This window comes from Cavia porcellus, unplaced genomic scaffold (genome assembly GCF_034190915.1).
Source record: "Cavia porcellus strain 051 isolate PalLab524CR breed Dunkin Hartley unplaced genomic scaffold, mCavPor4.1 scaffold_16, whole genome shotgun sequence".
In the NCBI taxonomy this organism is placed as follows: Eukaryota; Metazoa; Chordata; class Mammalia; order Rodentia; family Caviidae; genus Cavia; species Cavia porcellus.
This window is the reverse complement of record NW_026947499.1, coordinates 7209587-7221664: the sequence shown is the minus strand read 5'-3', so window position 1 is coordinate 7221664 and position 12078 is coordinate 7209587. Positions and strand designations below refer to the sequence as shown.

General features: G+C 55.7%; 1 protein-coding gene across 12 annotated transcripts in view; it reads right to left on the bottom strand.

Moving 5' to 3' along the window:
• Nucleotides 1-12078, bottom strand: part of Pitpnm2 (phosphatidylinositol transfer protein membrane associated 2) — a 128994-nt gene that overhangs the window by 23367 nt on the left and 93549 nt on the right. For all 12 annotated transcript variants that reach the window (XR_010039607.1, XM_063225520.1, XM_063225525.1 and 9 more), the window contains one exon: nt 8138-8310. Coding sequence is in view for 11 of the 12 variants with exons in the window: in XM_063225520.1 (XP_063081590.1) it covers nt 8138-8215 (78 nt within the window). In the remaining variant the exon portion in view is untranslated. The remainder of the gene's footprint in view (nt 1-8137; nt 8311-12078) is intronic.

Sequence of the window (12078 nt, the reverse complement as noted above, 5' to 3'; positions counted from 1 at the left end):
CTGAGGGCAGAGGCGGGGAGCCAGGTGCACAGGTGCTGCAACACACAGGCAGCAACCACAGCCAGCAGGTGTTACTGGGAGCCAAAGAAGGCAGGGAAGGGGGTTTCTTGGAAGAGGTGGCCCAGTTGGTTGGCCTCAGAGGGGGCTTTCTGACTCTGGCACAAACCATAGCTCACCCTTGACCCGCCTTGCTCTTCCCCTCCAATGTGAGGACACGCACAGAGTGCGGGAGACAGCTCCTTCGAGGTGACAGCCAAGTCTCCCAACCATGGGGAGTGTGCAGGCAGAGGGGAAGCCCTGAGTGACACCGAGCCACTCTTCTGATGCACATTCCTGCTGGCCATTCAGTCTCCAGAGGAGCTCGAGGCCTCCCCTGACCACTCGCCTAACATCGGATTTACTCCACCGCTGAAGGAGGCTGGGGTGGGTGCTGGCTGTTCTCCCTAGGAGCAGGACGTGGGGGAGGGTGGGAATTCATGCCCTGCGCTTGTCATGAATCTCCAGACTGAGGGCTGTAACCCTGTTGGGCTCAGGCACAGAAGCTGCCACTCAGGTTGTGTGTTACACATATGTGCACACATGTGGCACATGTGTGTGAGCATGCAGGATCCTGGGTTCTCCTGAGCAGAGGAGAAGAAGACTGTACTCAGGATTGTATGTAGAGAAAGGGACTCCAGGAGCACTTGTAATAAATACGCCACTGAGGTGACCTCTTCATGGTGTACAATGGGGAAACTGAGGGCCAGGGACAGACACTGGTGCAAGACCACACAAAGGAAGGGCCAGGGCAGCCAGGGAGGCGGTGGGGATTCTACACTGACCCCCAGCAGCACAGAGCCCCACACACTCCCCAGAGGATATGGCTTTCTCACTGGCTGCCTCTGACGGCTCACTGAGGCTATGTTCTCCTGTAAGAGCTAAAACTATAAAACTCTTAGAAAAAAAGGCATAAACCTTTAAGATCTTGGATTAGACAATGGTTTTGGAACCATGACATCAAAAGCACAAGCAAAAAAATAAAAACATTAAACAAAAAACATAACCTCATTAAAATTAACAACTTTTCTATTTCAAAGGATATTTAAAAAGTAGAAAAAGACAACCTACAAAACAGAAGATTTCATCAGTAATCCATCTGGTGTTAGGAACTTACGCATGAAATACATAGTGTTCTCCTGCAACTCAACAACGAATAACCAATAAACACTGAAAAGATGCTCACCACCACTGTCCTTAGGGAAACGCAAGCCCACCACCAGGAGCTCTAGGTCTCCAGAGCACGGCAAGCACTGGCAGAAAAGGCTGGAGCCCACACAACTGCTGGTGGAATGTGCATGGCAGGGAGCTATGGGAAGTCTGGCTTCCCAGAAAGTTAAACATCCTGGCATGGTGGCACAGAACTGTAATGCCAGCTCTTTGGAGGCCTGATTCACCTAGTCTTAAAATAAAAAAATGGAAAGGGCTGAGGGTGTGGCTCAGCACTCCCTGGGTTCAACTCTTAGGATAATCAAGCAATCAATCAAATGGTATGACACAGCAAGTCCACTCCTAGGTATGCACTTCCTAAAACACATCTGTATCAAAATTTAGGGAAAACTGTCTCCTCACAGTGGCCAAAAGGTAAAAGCAACACAAACGTCCACACATAGATGAATGGATTAGCAAATGGGTAGTGGAACCACAGAAAAGAGCAATCAAGTGCTGACACCTGCTGCGATGTAGGCGTTGGCGGACAGAAATGGGACACCGAAGGCCATGCGTCCTGTGAGTCCACTATGAAATGCGTGGAGTAGACAAACTCAGGACTGAAAGCAAGGAGGTGACTGTCGAGGCTCGGATGGAGAGTGGCTCCTTCTGGGGACTGTTGTAAAGTCGGGCACTGCCCGGCGGATATTCTAACAACTGTGGCCCGGACACTTTAACTGGTGAGGACATGGCACGTGACTTACGGTGCAAGACAGCTGCATAAAACAAGGAAAACAAAAAAATCCTCCTCCTCTTCTCACTAAGGTTTAAGAAAGATCAAATGTGGGCCGTGTGAAAGGCTTGGGGACTGTGAGGCGGAGATGACACAGGTCACCTCCAATTCTCTGCCACCAAGGTTCCTTCCGGTGTCTGAAAGGTTAGCTCTCTGCTGGGGCAGAAAACCACATGTTACCACCCCGGTGACTTCAGGCCCAGCTTCTGTTTCTTTTTTATGTATGTATGTATTTATTTTTCTAGCTTCTGTTTCTATGCTTTCCTCGGAGCCACGATGATATCACCAGGGCCATCTCCGGCCAACTTCCTGAACGGCACTTATGCGCCATGTGGGTGCACACAGGCATTACCCAGTCGGAACGGTACACGCCAAACGGTGCATAGATGCTTGCACACATGGGTATTCCCAATGCACTGCCTCATTACGGGCACATGGCTCTTTTTAGGGCACAAAGATGTGGGGTCTCCACGGCCCAGGGTGAGAGTCTCCACAAAAAGGAAGATCCTGGTGAGGCCACAGAGGGGTTAAAAGATGTGCCCCTTCCCTTCCAAACAGCTGTGCTGAGGACCAGATCAGACACTGTACTCCGGCTTCTCTCAGCAGCTTCCTATCTGTGGTGGCCCCGTGCTCCGCACCCCTGCCTTATCTTCAAGTCCCTGCCCCATCTCCTCAAACTGGGGCAGCACCTCCGCACCCTGCTGAGTGAGGTGGGAGCAGGAGACAGATGGAGACCGAACCGCTGCACAGTTCTGAATGGCAGAGCTGGCCTTGCGACTGTGGCCATGGGCTCCACTCAGCCCAGAGCACTGGCCACCTCAGGGAAAACTCCCAGCATGCATGCGGCAGGAGTTTGGTAAATCCCGAGGAAGAGACACATCATTAACTACAGTCAGGTCAGCTTCCTCTCAGCCTGCACAAGTCACCTCTCTCTCATCCCAGTGTCTAAAGCTACAGGGGACATGGGATTACCCATCTGCCCCAACCTGGTTTAGAGGAAGAATGTTCCCCTCTCCTTAAATTTATGTCCACTAGAACCTCGGAGCGCGATGTTGCTTGGAAACAGGGTCTTTGAGGCCTGAGTGGCTTGATGCTGTTATAACCAAGACATGGCTGGAGCCACCCAAAGGTGGAGGTGACAAGGAAGGCTTCCCTGGCTCCAAGAGCCTGTGGAGGGAGTGCTGCCTGTGACACATGGGCCTTCACCTCTTAAGTTACTGGAATAAACTTTGGGTTTTCAGGCCCCATAGGTCACACTTCTGTGCTGACACCAAGGAGTGAATACTCTTGGGGTGCCAGGAAGCTCTGTGGGGAAATATGCAGGGGCTGGGGGCCCTGCACGAGTCTCTGAAGGTCAAGGTGGGACGCAAAAGCACATGGAGACCTGGAGAAGAAGCCGGGGCAAGGGTGTCTTTCACCCCAGGTCTCAGGTAACTGGGGGACCGTCCCAGGTCCTTCTGGGAAAATCCAGCTCCCCCACCTCAGCGCTCCCTCAGAGGGCTCTAGGGAACAGCCTTCCTTAGCGTCCTTGGATTGAGCTGTGCCTCTTGACCTCTGCCTCCTCTGTCCCTCTGGCCTACCCTCTTACAGGGACGGCAGCTGTGCAATTTGGGACCCATGCTGAACCAGGATGATCTCATCTTAATATCCGTAACTAATCACACATGCAAAGACCCTAGTTCCCAACAAAGTCACGGTCTGAGGTTGCAGGAAGACATGAAAGGGGTGCCCTTGTCAGGCAGCTGGGCAAGCCCCGATATGGCCAAATGGGACACCACCTGCCGGTCCCCCCTGCCCCTCAGAGAGTTCTCGCCACCCCCTCCCACATGAGCCTTCCAGTCTCCAGGCCTCTCCCCAGCAACTGGCGACTCTTCCAAATGACACGCCACCCAGGCCTGGGGTCCTGGGGGTTAGGGGGTTGTGTGAGGGACAGAGGCGGAGGGCAGCTCTGCTCTAAGCCCGCACAGCTGACTTGAGGTGAGAGCTGGGGTGGCTAGGAGACCTCAAAGTGCTCCGAGTGAAAGCGGCAGACAGCCTGGCTCCGGGGCTAGGTATGCATCCATGGATGAGCTCCTGGATATCTCTTTGTGACTTCATGTCTTATCTGTAAGGGGAGAGATGCCACTTCCTCTGTGATCTTCAGGTGGTCACAAGGATCCAAGCAGGTGGTGTGCTCAGGCTCAGGGGACCTGGACTGCTGTCATCACAGGGTGGTGATGATGGATGGCCATGGTCACTCATAGGGATGGACGGAGTGCCACAGCGGGTACTGACAGAGCACTGCCCTTCGAGGGCACATCCTCAGGTGGCACTCTGGGTGCTAGGCAAGAGCGGTGGAACAAACCAGTCGGTTCTTGTCCCCACTGTCACTCAGAGCTTTGGGCAGCCCTCCTCAGGCTGGCCCTGGGTCCCCACTGGCCACAGTGATGGAGGGGGCGACTTGCCCCCTCACAGGTGCAGCTCAGTCATGCCCCGTGGGCACAGACTCTTCTCCAATCACTCTGCTCTCTGCCCACGCAGGAAGCCACCCTCGTCCCTGCCAACAGGTCCCGCAAACAGCACTGTGGAGGCTTCCTCTGAGACCTGGGTCAGCAGAGACCAGCAGGATTCCCTGGGGCTGGCCAAGAGAGGAGAAAGAGATAGGCAGGCCAAAACCCCTGTAAGCATGGCCTGCAGAGCTGTCCAGGGTCCTGGCAGCCCCCGGTTGGTGGAGGCCTGCCAGACTGGTCAGCTGTTTCTTTTCAAACCTAACACGGGTGCACCCAGTGCAGCTTGGGCATGGTACTGGCTGCACCTGTGTTCACAACCTCCAGGGCGGCCTCTTTCCAGCTGTGGGCAGCGCAGTGAGAAATAAACTGAGCCTCCTTGCTGCTTTCCATGAAAACACAGCTGCTCATAAGGCCTGGAACGAAACGACTGCACTCCTGAGCATCTGCCCAGAGCCCACGTGCAGACCTGCTCCTGACCAGCCCTGTTCCTGAGTGGCACTCCGTCACATCTGTACTGTCTCCCTGGACATGCTGGACACATTTTATTCGCCCTCAGACAGGGTGGGAATACCAGTGAATCCAACTCGCTGCTGTAACAGCATTGCTAAGGGACAAGGGCCACAGGCTGAGCTATCCACATGTGGTCCTGCATGTCTGGAGCCCAGCACCCATGGTGACACTGCACCTAGAAACGCTGGGTGCAGTGGCAGGGAGACAAAGGCGAGGACAGGAGCAGAGGCAGCTGGGCTGGGCCACAGACCGAGGGGGTAGGGCCAGAAAGAGTGAGCGCCACAGCCCTGGGCCGCAGACACTGCTGGCTGGAGGAGCCGTCAAAGGCCCAATCTCAGTCTACAGAAAGGAGTCCAGTGCGAGGGGGTCCTAGGGACACGGTGCCCTCCCTGCCCTGCCCTCAGCGGGCAGCTCCAGCCCACCCTGCTCCTTGCCAGGACCCTCTCACAGGGCCTTGGGCAGTGCTGAGGTCACTGACTCCTCAGAATGCCGCTGCCTCCCCGTTCTGGGAGGAGGCCTCCTGTCCACTACCACTATCCCCTGAACCCTGTACCCCACATTACCCCCTCACCTCCGAGGGTGGCAGCAGCTCCCCCTAGCCCCAGCAGGAGTCTCAGAGCTCTCCAGGGCCAGAGGGGCTGAGTTCCAGGCCTGGCTCAGGGGCTACTGTCTCCCCATATGGAAGACAGGAAATTGACTTTTTAGTGTCTTTCTGGCTGATCCTCTGAGAGGTGAGCTTACGTTCCAGATAAAGAAACTGAGGCTTGAGAGGTTTGCCTGCTGGTTCACTACAGCTGGAACTCAAGCCGAGGCCTGAAAACCTCACTTTCTCCACAGACTATGATTCTTAAGTGCTTGTTGCCTGGAAACAGACCACATTGCAACCCCAGCTGGGCCTACACACACCTACTCAGGACTCCTCCACTTACACCTCACTGTGCTGCCTGCCCCAGGTGGAGATCCGACACTCCCTATCTCTCTCCAAGGTGGGTTGGAAGGAGAGGTCGGAGGTTACCTTTAGTCATCTGTGAGTAGAGCCCAGAACCCCAGAGGACCTGGTCACAGAGGAAGTGGTTGCATGGGCTATGACATGTGTCATGTCCTTGCAAGTCTCAGGGATATGGGCTCATCAAAGGCTGATGGGAGTGTAATGCATGCCTGTAATCCAGCACTCAGGAGGCTGAAGCAGGAGGATCACTGTGAGTTCCAGGCCAGCCTGAGTCACATATTGAGTTCAAGGACCGAGCTGAACTACATATCGAGACCCTGTCTCAAAAACAAAACAAAAAGCTGGTGGGAACTGGAGTACAGCTGCACGTGAGCTTGTGTGTCCGTGGAGGACATTCTTGTGCACCTGTGCATGCACGTGCAGGTGTGTACTGTAGCCACAGCCCCCAGACGTGCTATACTGGGCACATCAGCACCCTTCTAGTTCAGGAGGAAAGCAGACTGGCATGTGTGCTCGCTCACCAGAAGGAGTGCAGGCAAAGACCTTGGAGGCTCAGGGCTGCACAGATGAGTCTGGGCTGGCTCTGCTCAGTTGGGAGGCACTGTGCTGACGTGCAGGATCTTCCGGGTGGGGACGGCTCTAGTCCTCAGCTGCCACAAGGGCTGGCCCTAAGGACAAGGCTGCGGCTGGGCGGAGCAGTGGGAGGGCTGGCTCTGCATGGTGGGGTAGTCACTATCAGTTACACTTGTGGGAGGCATAGGTGCTCTGTGCTCAAGAAGCACTTTGGGCGTCCCAGAGGCAGGAGGAACTCTGCTCCGACACTGACCACCCAGCCCAGGGGGCCAGGTGCAGTTGGGGAGCTGCCCACAGTGCGGGGCAGGGGGGAGGTGCTCAGCCCTGAGGCAGGAATGGAGAACAAACAGTGAGGTAGCAGGAGGCAGTCCTTGAATGGGCTGAACTATTTCTAGGGTGCTCAGAGCTCATGGCCTGATTTAAGCCTCTTCCTCTTCCAGCTCTCTAGAAATAATTAAGGGGTAAGTGGCTTAAGAGGGAATTGAGTGGCGCTTCTGAAGGAGCTCAGAGCAAACAAGCCCCCAGAGAGGCTGGGGGCACCTCCCCCTCTCTGCTCAGCCAGGCCGCCCATGTAGGGAGCCTGGTTGAAGCCTCGTAGTGTCATTTGGCTCCTCCTGCACAGGAGCCAGGGCTGCAGGCTCTGCTGGGGGCTTGTAACCCTTGTCCAACTGGGTGGGAGGTGCAAACCCAGCAGGCACAGCTGGGAAGGGGAGGCAGCAGCTCAGTGTGCTGCTCTGGCATGAGGGCTGTGCAGTTAAGATGCTGGCCCGAGGCAGGCCCCATTTGGTAACAGGAACCAGAGGCCCCAGTGTGCTCAGAGGAGCCACAGCCTGGCCGACAGCTGTTCAGGATCAGTGTAGGAGGCACTGAGGCCTGTGGATTGGAGGCAGCTGCCAGGCCTGGCATGGGACTGGGACTGGGACTGGACCGAGCAGGAGGAGGCTGGCTGCAGAGCAAGCCAGGTCCCTAGCAGGTAGGAGCATTGATCAGGTCTGGAGCACCCTGGATCCTGGGGCTCTGGACCCGTGTCTAGGCTGGTAAGTCCCTGAGGGGGAAGATTCACGATGTCTCCTGGGAGTAGGAGACAGTCTGGTTCCTTACAGAAACGTCTTCACACTCATGAGACTGCACGCTGGCCACCCTAGGCTGGGCAATGTGTGAGCCCACGGGGCAGGCTGTAGCCTGTCTGACCCCTCTTGCCTCATGCCTGCCTGCCTGTTGGGTGGGGTGCTACAGACTGCATGTTGTGTGTGTTGAAGTTCTGCCCCCTGATGTGATGGTATTCGAAGGTGGGACTTCTGGGGAATAACCAGGTTAAGATGAAGTTAGAGGAAAAGTCCTCCCCAGGAATGAAAGCCACCAAACCTCGGTCTGGGAGTGTGACTCACGGAAAGTGAGTCTCTGGTGTTTAAGCCCCCAGGCTGTAGCTTTGTGAAGGCAGCCTGAGTTAGCTCTGGGGATGAGACACTGTTTCTGAAGAGATGAAGAGGTCCACACAGCAGGGGCTGGGCATGCGGAGGCAGGAACGACCCCATGCCACGGCATGCACGGTGTGGCCCGACCGTGCTGGGAAGCGGGAAATGCAGCATGACTTGGGCAGCTGGGAGAAGTCCCCTGGCCACCCTGCCCTCCACCAACCTGAATCATGTACAGCTGGGCGATGCGGTACTCCTCCACGGTCATCGGCAGAGGGATCCGGTACTCCTTTATAATCATCTTGGAGTCCAAGCCTTCCCGTCAGTGGGGAACGGTGAGTGGGGACTTGTAAGCGAGGTTCCTTAAATTACCATGACAGAATTCGCCAAGGCCCCCTGAGGGAGACAGAAGACAGGACAGTCATTTTCTACAGGGACGGTGGCTGGGACAGCACAGAAGAGAATCCCACTCTAGACCTCGGGCTGGGATTCTGGGCAGCCCCTGTCCTGTGCGGACAGGACAGCATGACCTTGGGCAGATTCTCTGCCTCTGAGGCCTCCATTTCTGTGTTTGCTAAGCAGTCTTGGAGAGCTGTGGGAAGGACCGAAAGCTGGGTGTAAACTCTCCATCCACAGCCATCGGGGAGGGAAGGACACTGGACCGGCTGCGAAGTGGGTGGAAGGGCACCATGCCTTCCTGTGACTTGCAGTCCTAACAAGTCTCAGCCTGTCTCCCTGCACTTTACAGGCAGGCCCTGCGGGAAGGGTGACCACGGCCAGGCCTAGGAAAGAAGGCCGAGGCCCAGAGTAATGGGAAACAGGTGCAAGAAGCCAGTCAGTGCGCTGAGGCCGTCGTTGTGGAGCAATTGGTTCTGCTCATGTTGCCAGATAAGGGCGGCATCTCTGTTGGGGAAAAAGACAGTGACCTCAAGTTTGTTTTCTGTTCCATCCAACAATGCCCATTTCCCGGCACCTCTCCCACTGGTGTCGGGCACCAGCTAGGCCTTGGAGGCAGAAGGGAGAAGCAAGACAAGCAGAGTGGTACTCCAGGCAGCTTCCCGGAGGACAGAGATGATGACAGACAATGTATCTGGTGCTGATTTGTACCTAAGCCAATCAAATTACAAAGACAAACATGCACACTTTGGGGCCCCAAGGAGACACTCCCAGTCACCAAGACACGAAATCACCCCCGGCCACCCAGGCCCTGGTGGCTCAGCCTGTGCTGTAAATATCTTTTGGTGACTTTCAGAGGTTCACGGGGGCTGAGTGAAGCTTCTGACATGGGGAGGGGCAGGACTGGCACAGCAGTTTACAGACACCACTCCGAGCCAGGAGTGGTGCAACCTGGCTGTACTTTTGGCTGCTCCGGAAGCTAAGACGGGAAGAACACAAGTTCAGTGTCTGCCGGGGCAATCAGCAAGACACAATCTCAAAATAAAAAAGGGCTGGGGAGGCAGCTCACCACTCCCTGGATTCTACCCTCCTTACCACAAGAAAGCCTGAGGGTGGCATCGAGCAAGGACTCATGGTACCTTGGACAGGGCACCGCTAAGCGGTAGGCGTGACGGGGTGGCCAGGTAGGCATCCCCCACCCAGGGCTCAGCTACACATGGTCTGCAAACATCAGCGGGCACTGAAGCACGAATGGACTTTTAACAAGATTGGGAAAGGCGTATTTACCAGAACTCTCAGCACAGCAGCTCACAAAACTGAAGGAAAAATAACAGGGAGAGACACAGGCGATGCTACGCAAATGGGCCTGAGAAGGCCCCTCTATTATCCTGAAATGACTCCTGCGGTCCCCTTCACAGCAGGTAGGAGCATCAGCCCAAAGCCCCTGAACCCCCAGGCTAATTCTCACATCCTCTTGTTTTAAATATAATCCAAATGGCCGGGTGCGGTGGTGTAAATCTATAATCTCAGCAGTCGGGAGGTTGAGGCAGGAGGATTACCATGAATTCAAAACCATCCTGGGCTATATAAGCAAGTTCAAAGCTGGTCTACTACATAGTGAGACCAGGCCTCAAAAACAAAACAAAAACAAGACACACACACGCACAGAAAATAGTCCAAATGATTTTTTCAGCAATTACACACTGTTTCAAATATCCCACGCCTCGCAGCTGACACTGCTGAGCATAGAGAAAAAATCCCTGGAGCCACATGGCCCAACCTGCAGCCATGGGCTCTGGAGCTGAGACCCATCATGGTGGGGCTCAGGGACCTCACTTGACACACGGGCTCCCTCTAGTGTCCCCTCCCAGAGTTCCCATCCTCCTCCCTCTGGAGAGTCACTGCTATTCTCTTACTGGGAGGACTTTCCTGCCCAGCCTCCTTCTCAAAATCCTCCTTATTGCGTCTGCTCCCAGGTCGGCCTCAGGTCACAGACCTTACCACGGAGGGAAGAGCTGAGTCCCCAACCACCAAGGCCTTCCTTTGAGGTTGGCGGTCTTCTTGAGAGTGACCAGTAGGTAGGTGCAGTGTCTGAATGGACAGTTGAGACTGACTTGGGCCCGAGTGTTGCACTCAAGTCTGGCTGGACACTGAGGCCCTGGGGGAGGGGAGGGACAGCCACACAGCACCCAGGCTGCACCTCCTCCCAGGGGAAAGTGAGAAATGGGAGAGAAATGGCCAGACTAGCAGGGCACTCAAGTCGACATCTGGGGGCACTTCCATCTGTCCAATGGGGCAATGGGGCACGTGGTTAGGGAAGCTGCTCACACGTACGCACATACACACACATACACACGCAGGCACGTGCGCACACACCTGAAGCAGACACCCCTAGGCTGGGGACAAGCTGGATGACATTAGGGTGAACATGAGAAAGAAAAGCTGAGGTTCAGCAGGCGGGTGTCCAGAGCTTTTCTCTGTGGTTCTCCACATGGAAGCCCAGACAGGAGCCACTAGAGGGGAGATGCCATGTAGCACCTTCTCTCATGTCTGTGGGGCCTCAGGTGTGGTCCCCATGCAGTGACCTCCAGGGAGCTTCCGTCAGTCCTGTTTCCTCAAGAGTCATGAAGGGCTCGGGGCCCTCTGGAGTTCCTGGAGTTCCTAGAGGGCCAGGCCCTCTTCCCTCTTGGGCTCCCACTTGCTGCCTCGGAGCAGCTGTACCCACGAAAGACTGTCCTGCGTACCTGGCTTCCCCGCCCGTCAGGTAGGCTGCAGGCTCCCGGGTTAGCAGGGAGGTGGGGCCTGCAGGGCTAGGCTGAGCGTACTGGCGGCCTCTGACTCCTTCCATGACCACCAGGGATGAAATTACAGAGCCCAGCCAGCACCAGACTCAGACTTGGGCCTTGGGTTTGAGAGGCTCTGTGAGTATGCATGTAGAACAGTCCATAAGGACATCCTCCTAAAACCCATCAAGGAAGCCGTGCTCGCACAGATGGTGTCTTCAACCCCCCGTACAGGGAGAGACGACACAAAGCCAGAGGCCCAGGGGCCCTTTGGTGGCTCCAACCACCCAAGGAGATCTGGGCTAGTGGCAAAGTTCAGAGCCGACCACAGGGCAGCTGCATGACCATTCTGGGAGCATCAGACATTGTGGATGCGTAGGGTACAATTCCATCTCCGCTGGGTTGAGGAAAGGCACAGCGTTTCTGCCCACAAGGAACTGGGGGCAAGGGAGGCAAGCAGGAGGCGGGCACACGTTGGTAGAAGGAAACAAAAACCAGTCCAGTGCAGTCATGGCTAAGCGCACAGTGACTAACAGCAACAGAGAGGATTCAGCTCTGAAAGTGACGCAAAATGTGACAGGAGCGCAAGGTTTGAGCTCCCCCTGGGTCTGACTGTGTGCGTCACCAGGCCTCTGCTAGCGGGGAGGCCTCCTGGGAGAGGTGGCTGTACTGGCTGAGCTTTGGTCTCTCCGAAGATAAAGCAGGACTAACACACCCCACTTCCAGAGTTACCATGAAGGGGGAGGGCTCTCCAGGTGCTGGGGACTCCGGGCTTCTTGAGGGCCATGGAGCTCTGCTTGGCAGAGCTGGGAGCAGGTGAGAGGACACACTAAAGCGGAAGGAATAGCAAGAACAGAGGCCCTGCAGTAGGTACATGCACCACCCGAGCGTCCTCCCGTTGGCACTGCTCAGCAGGCCACACCGGGTCCCTGCTCCGAAATGGGGCAGGCATATCCACGCACAAGCCATGATGGTCAGTGCTGGG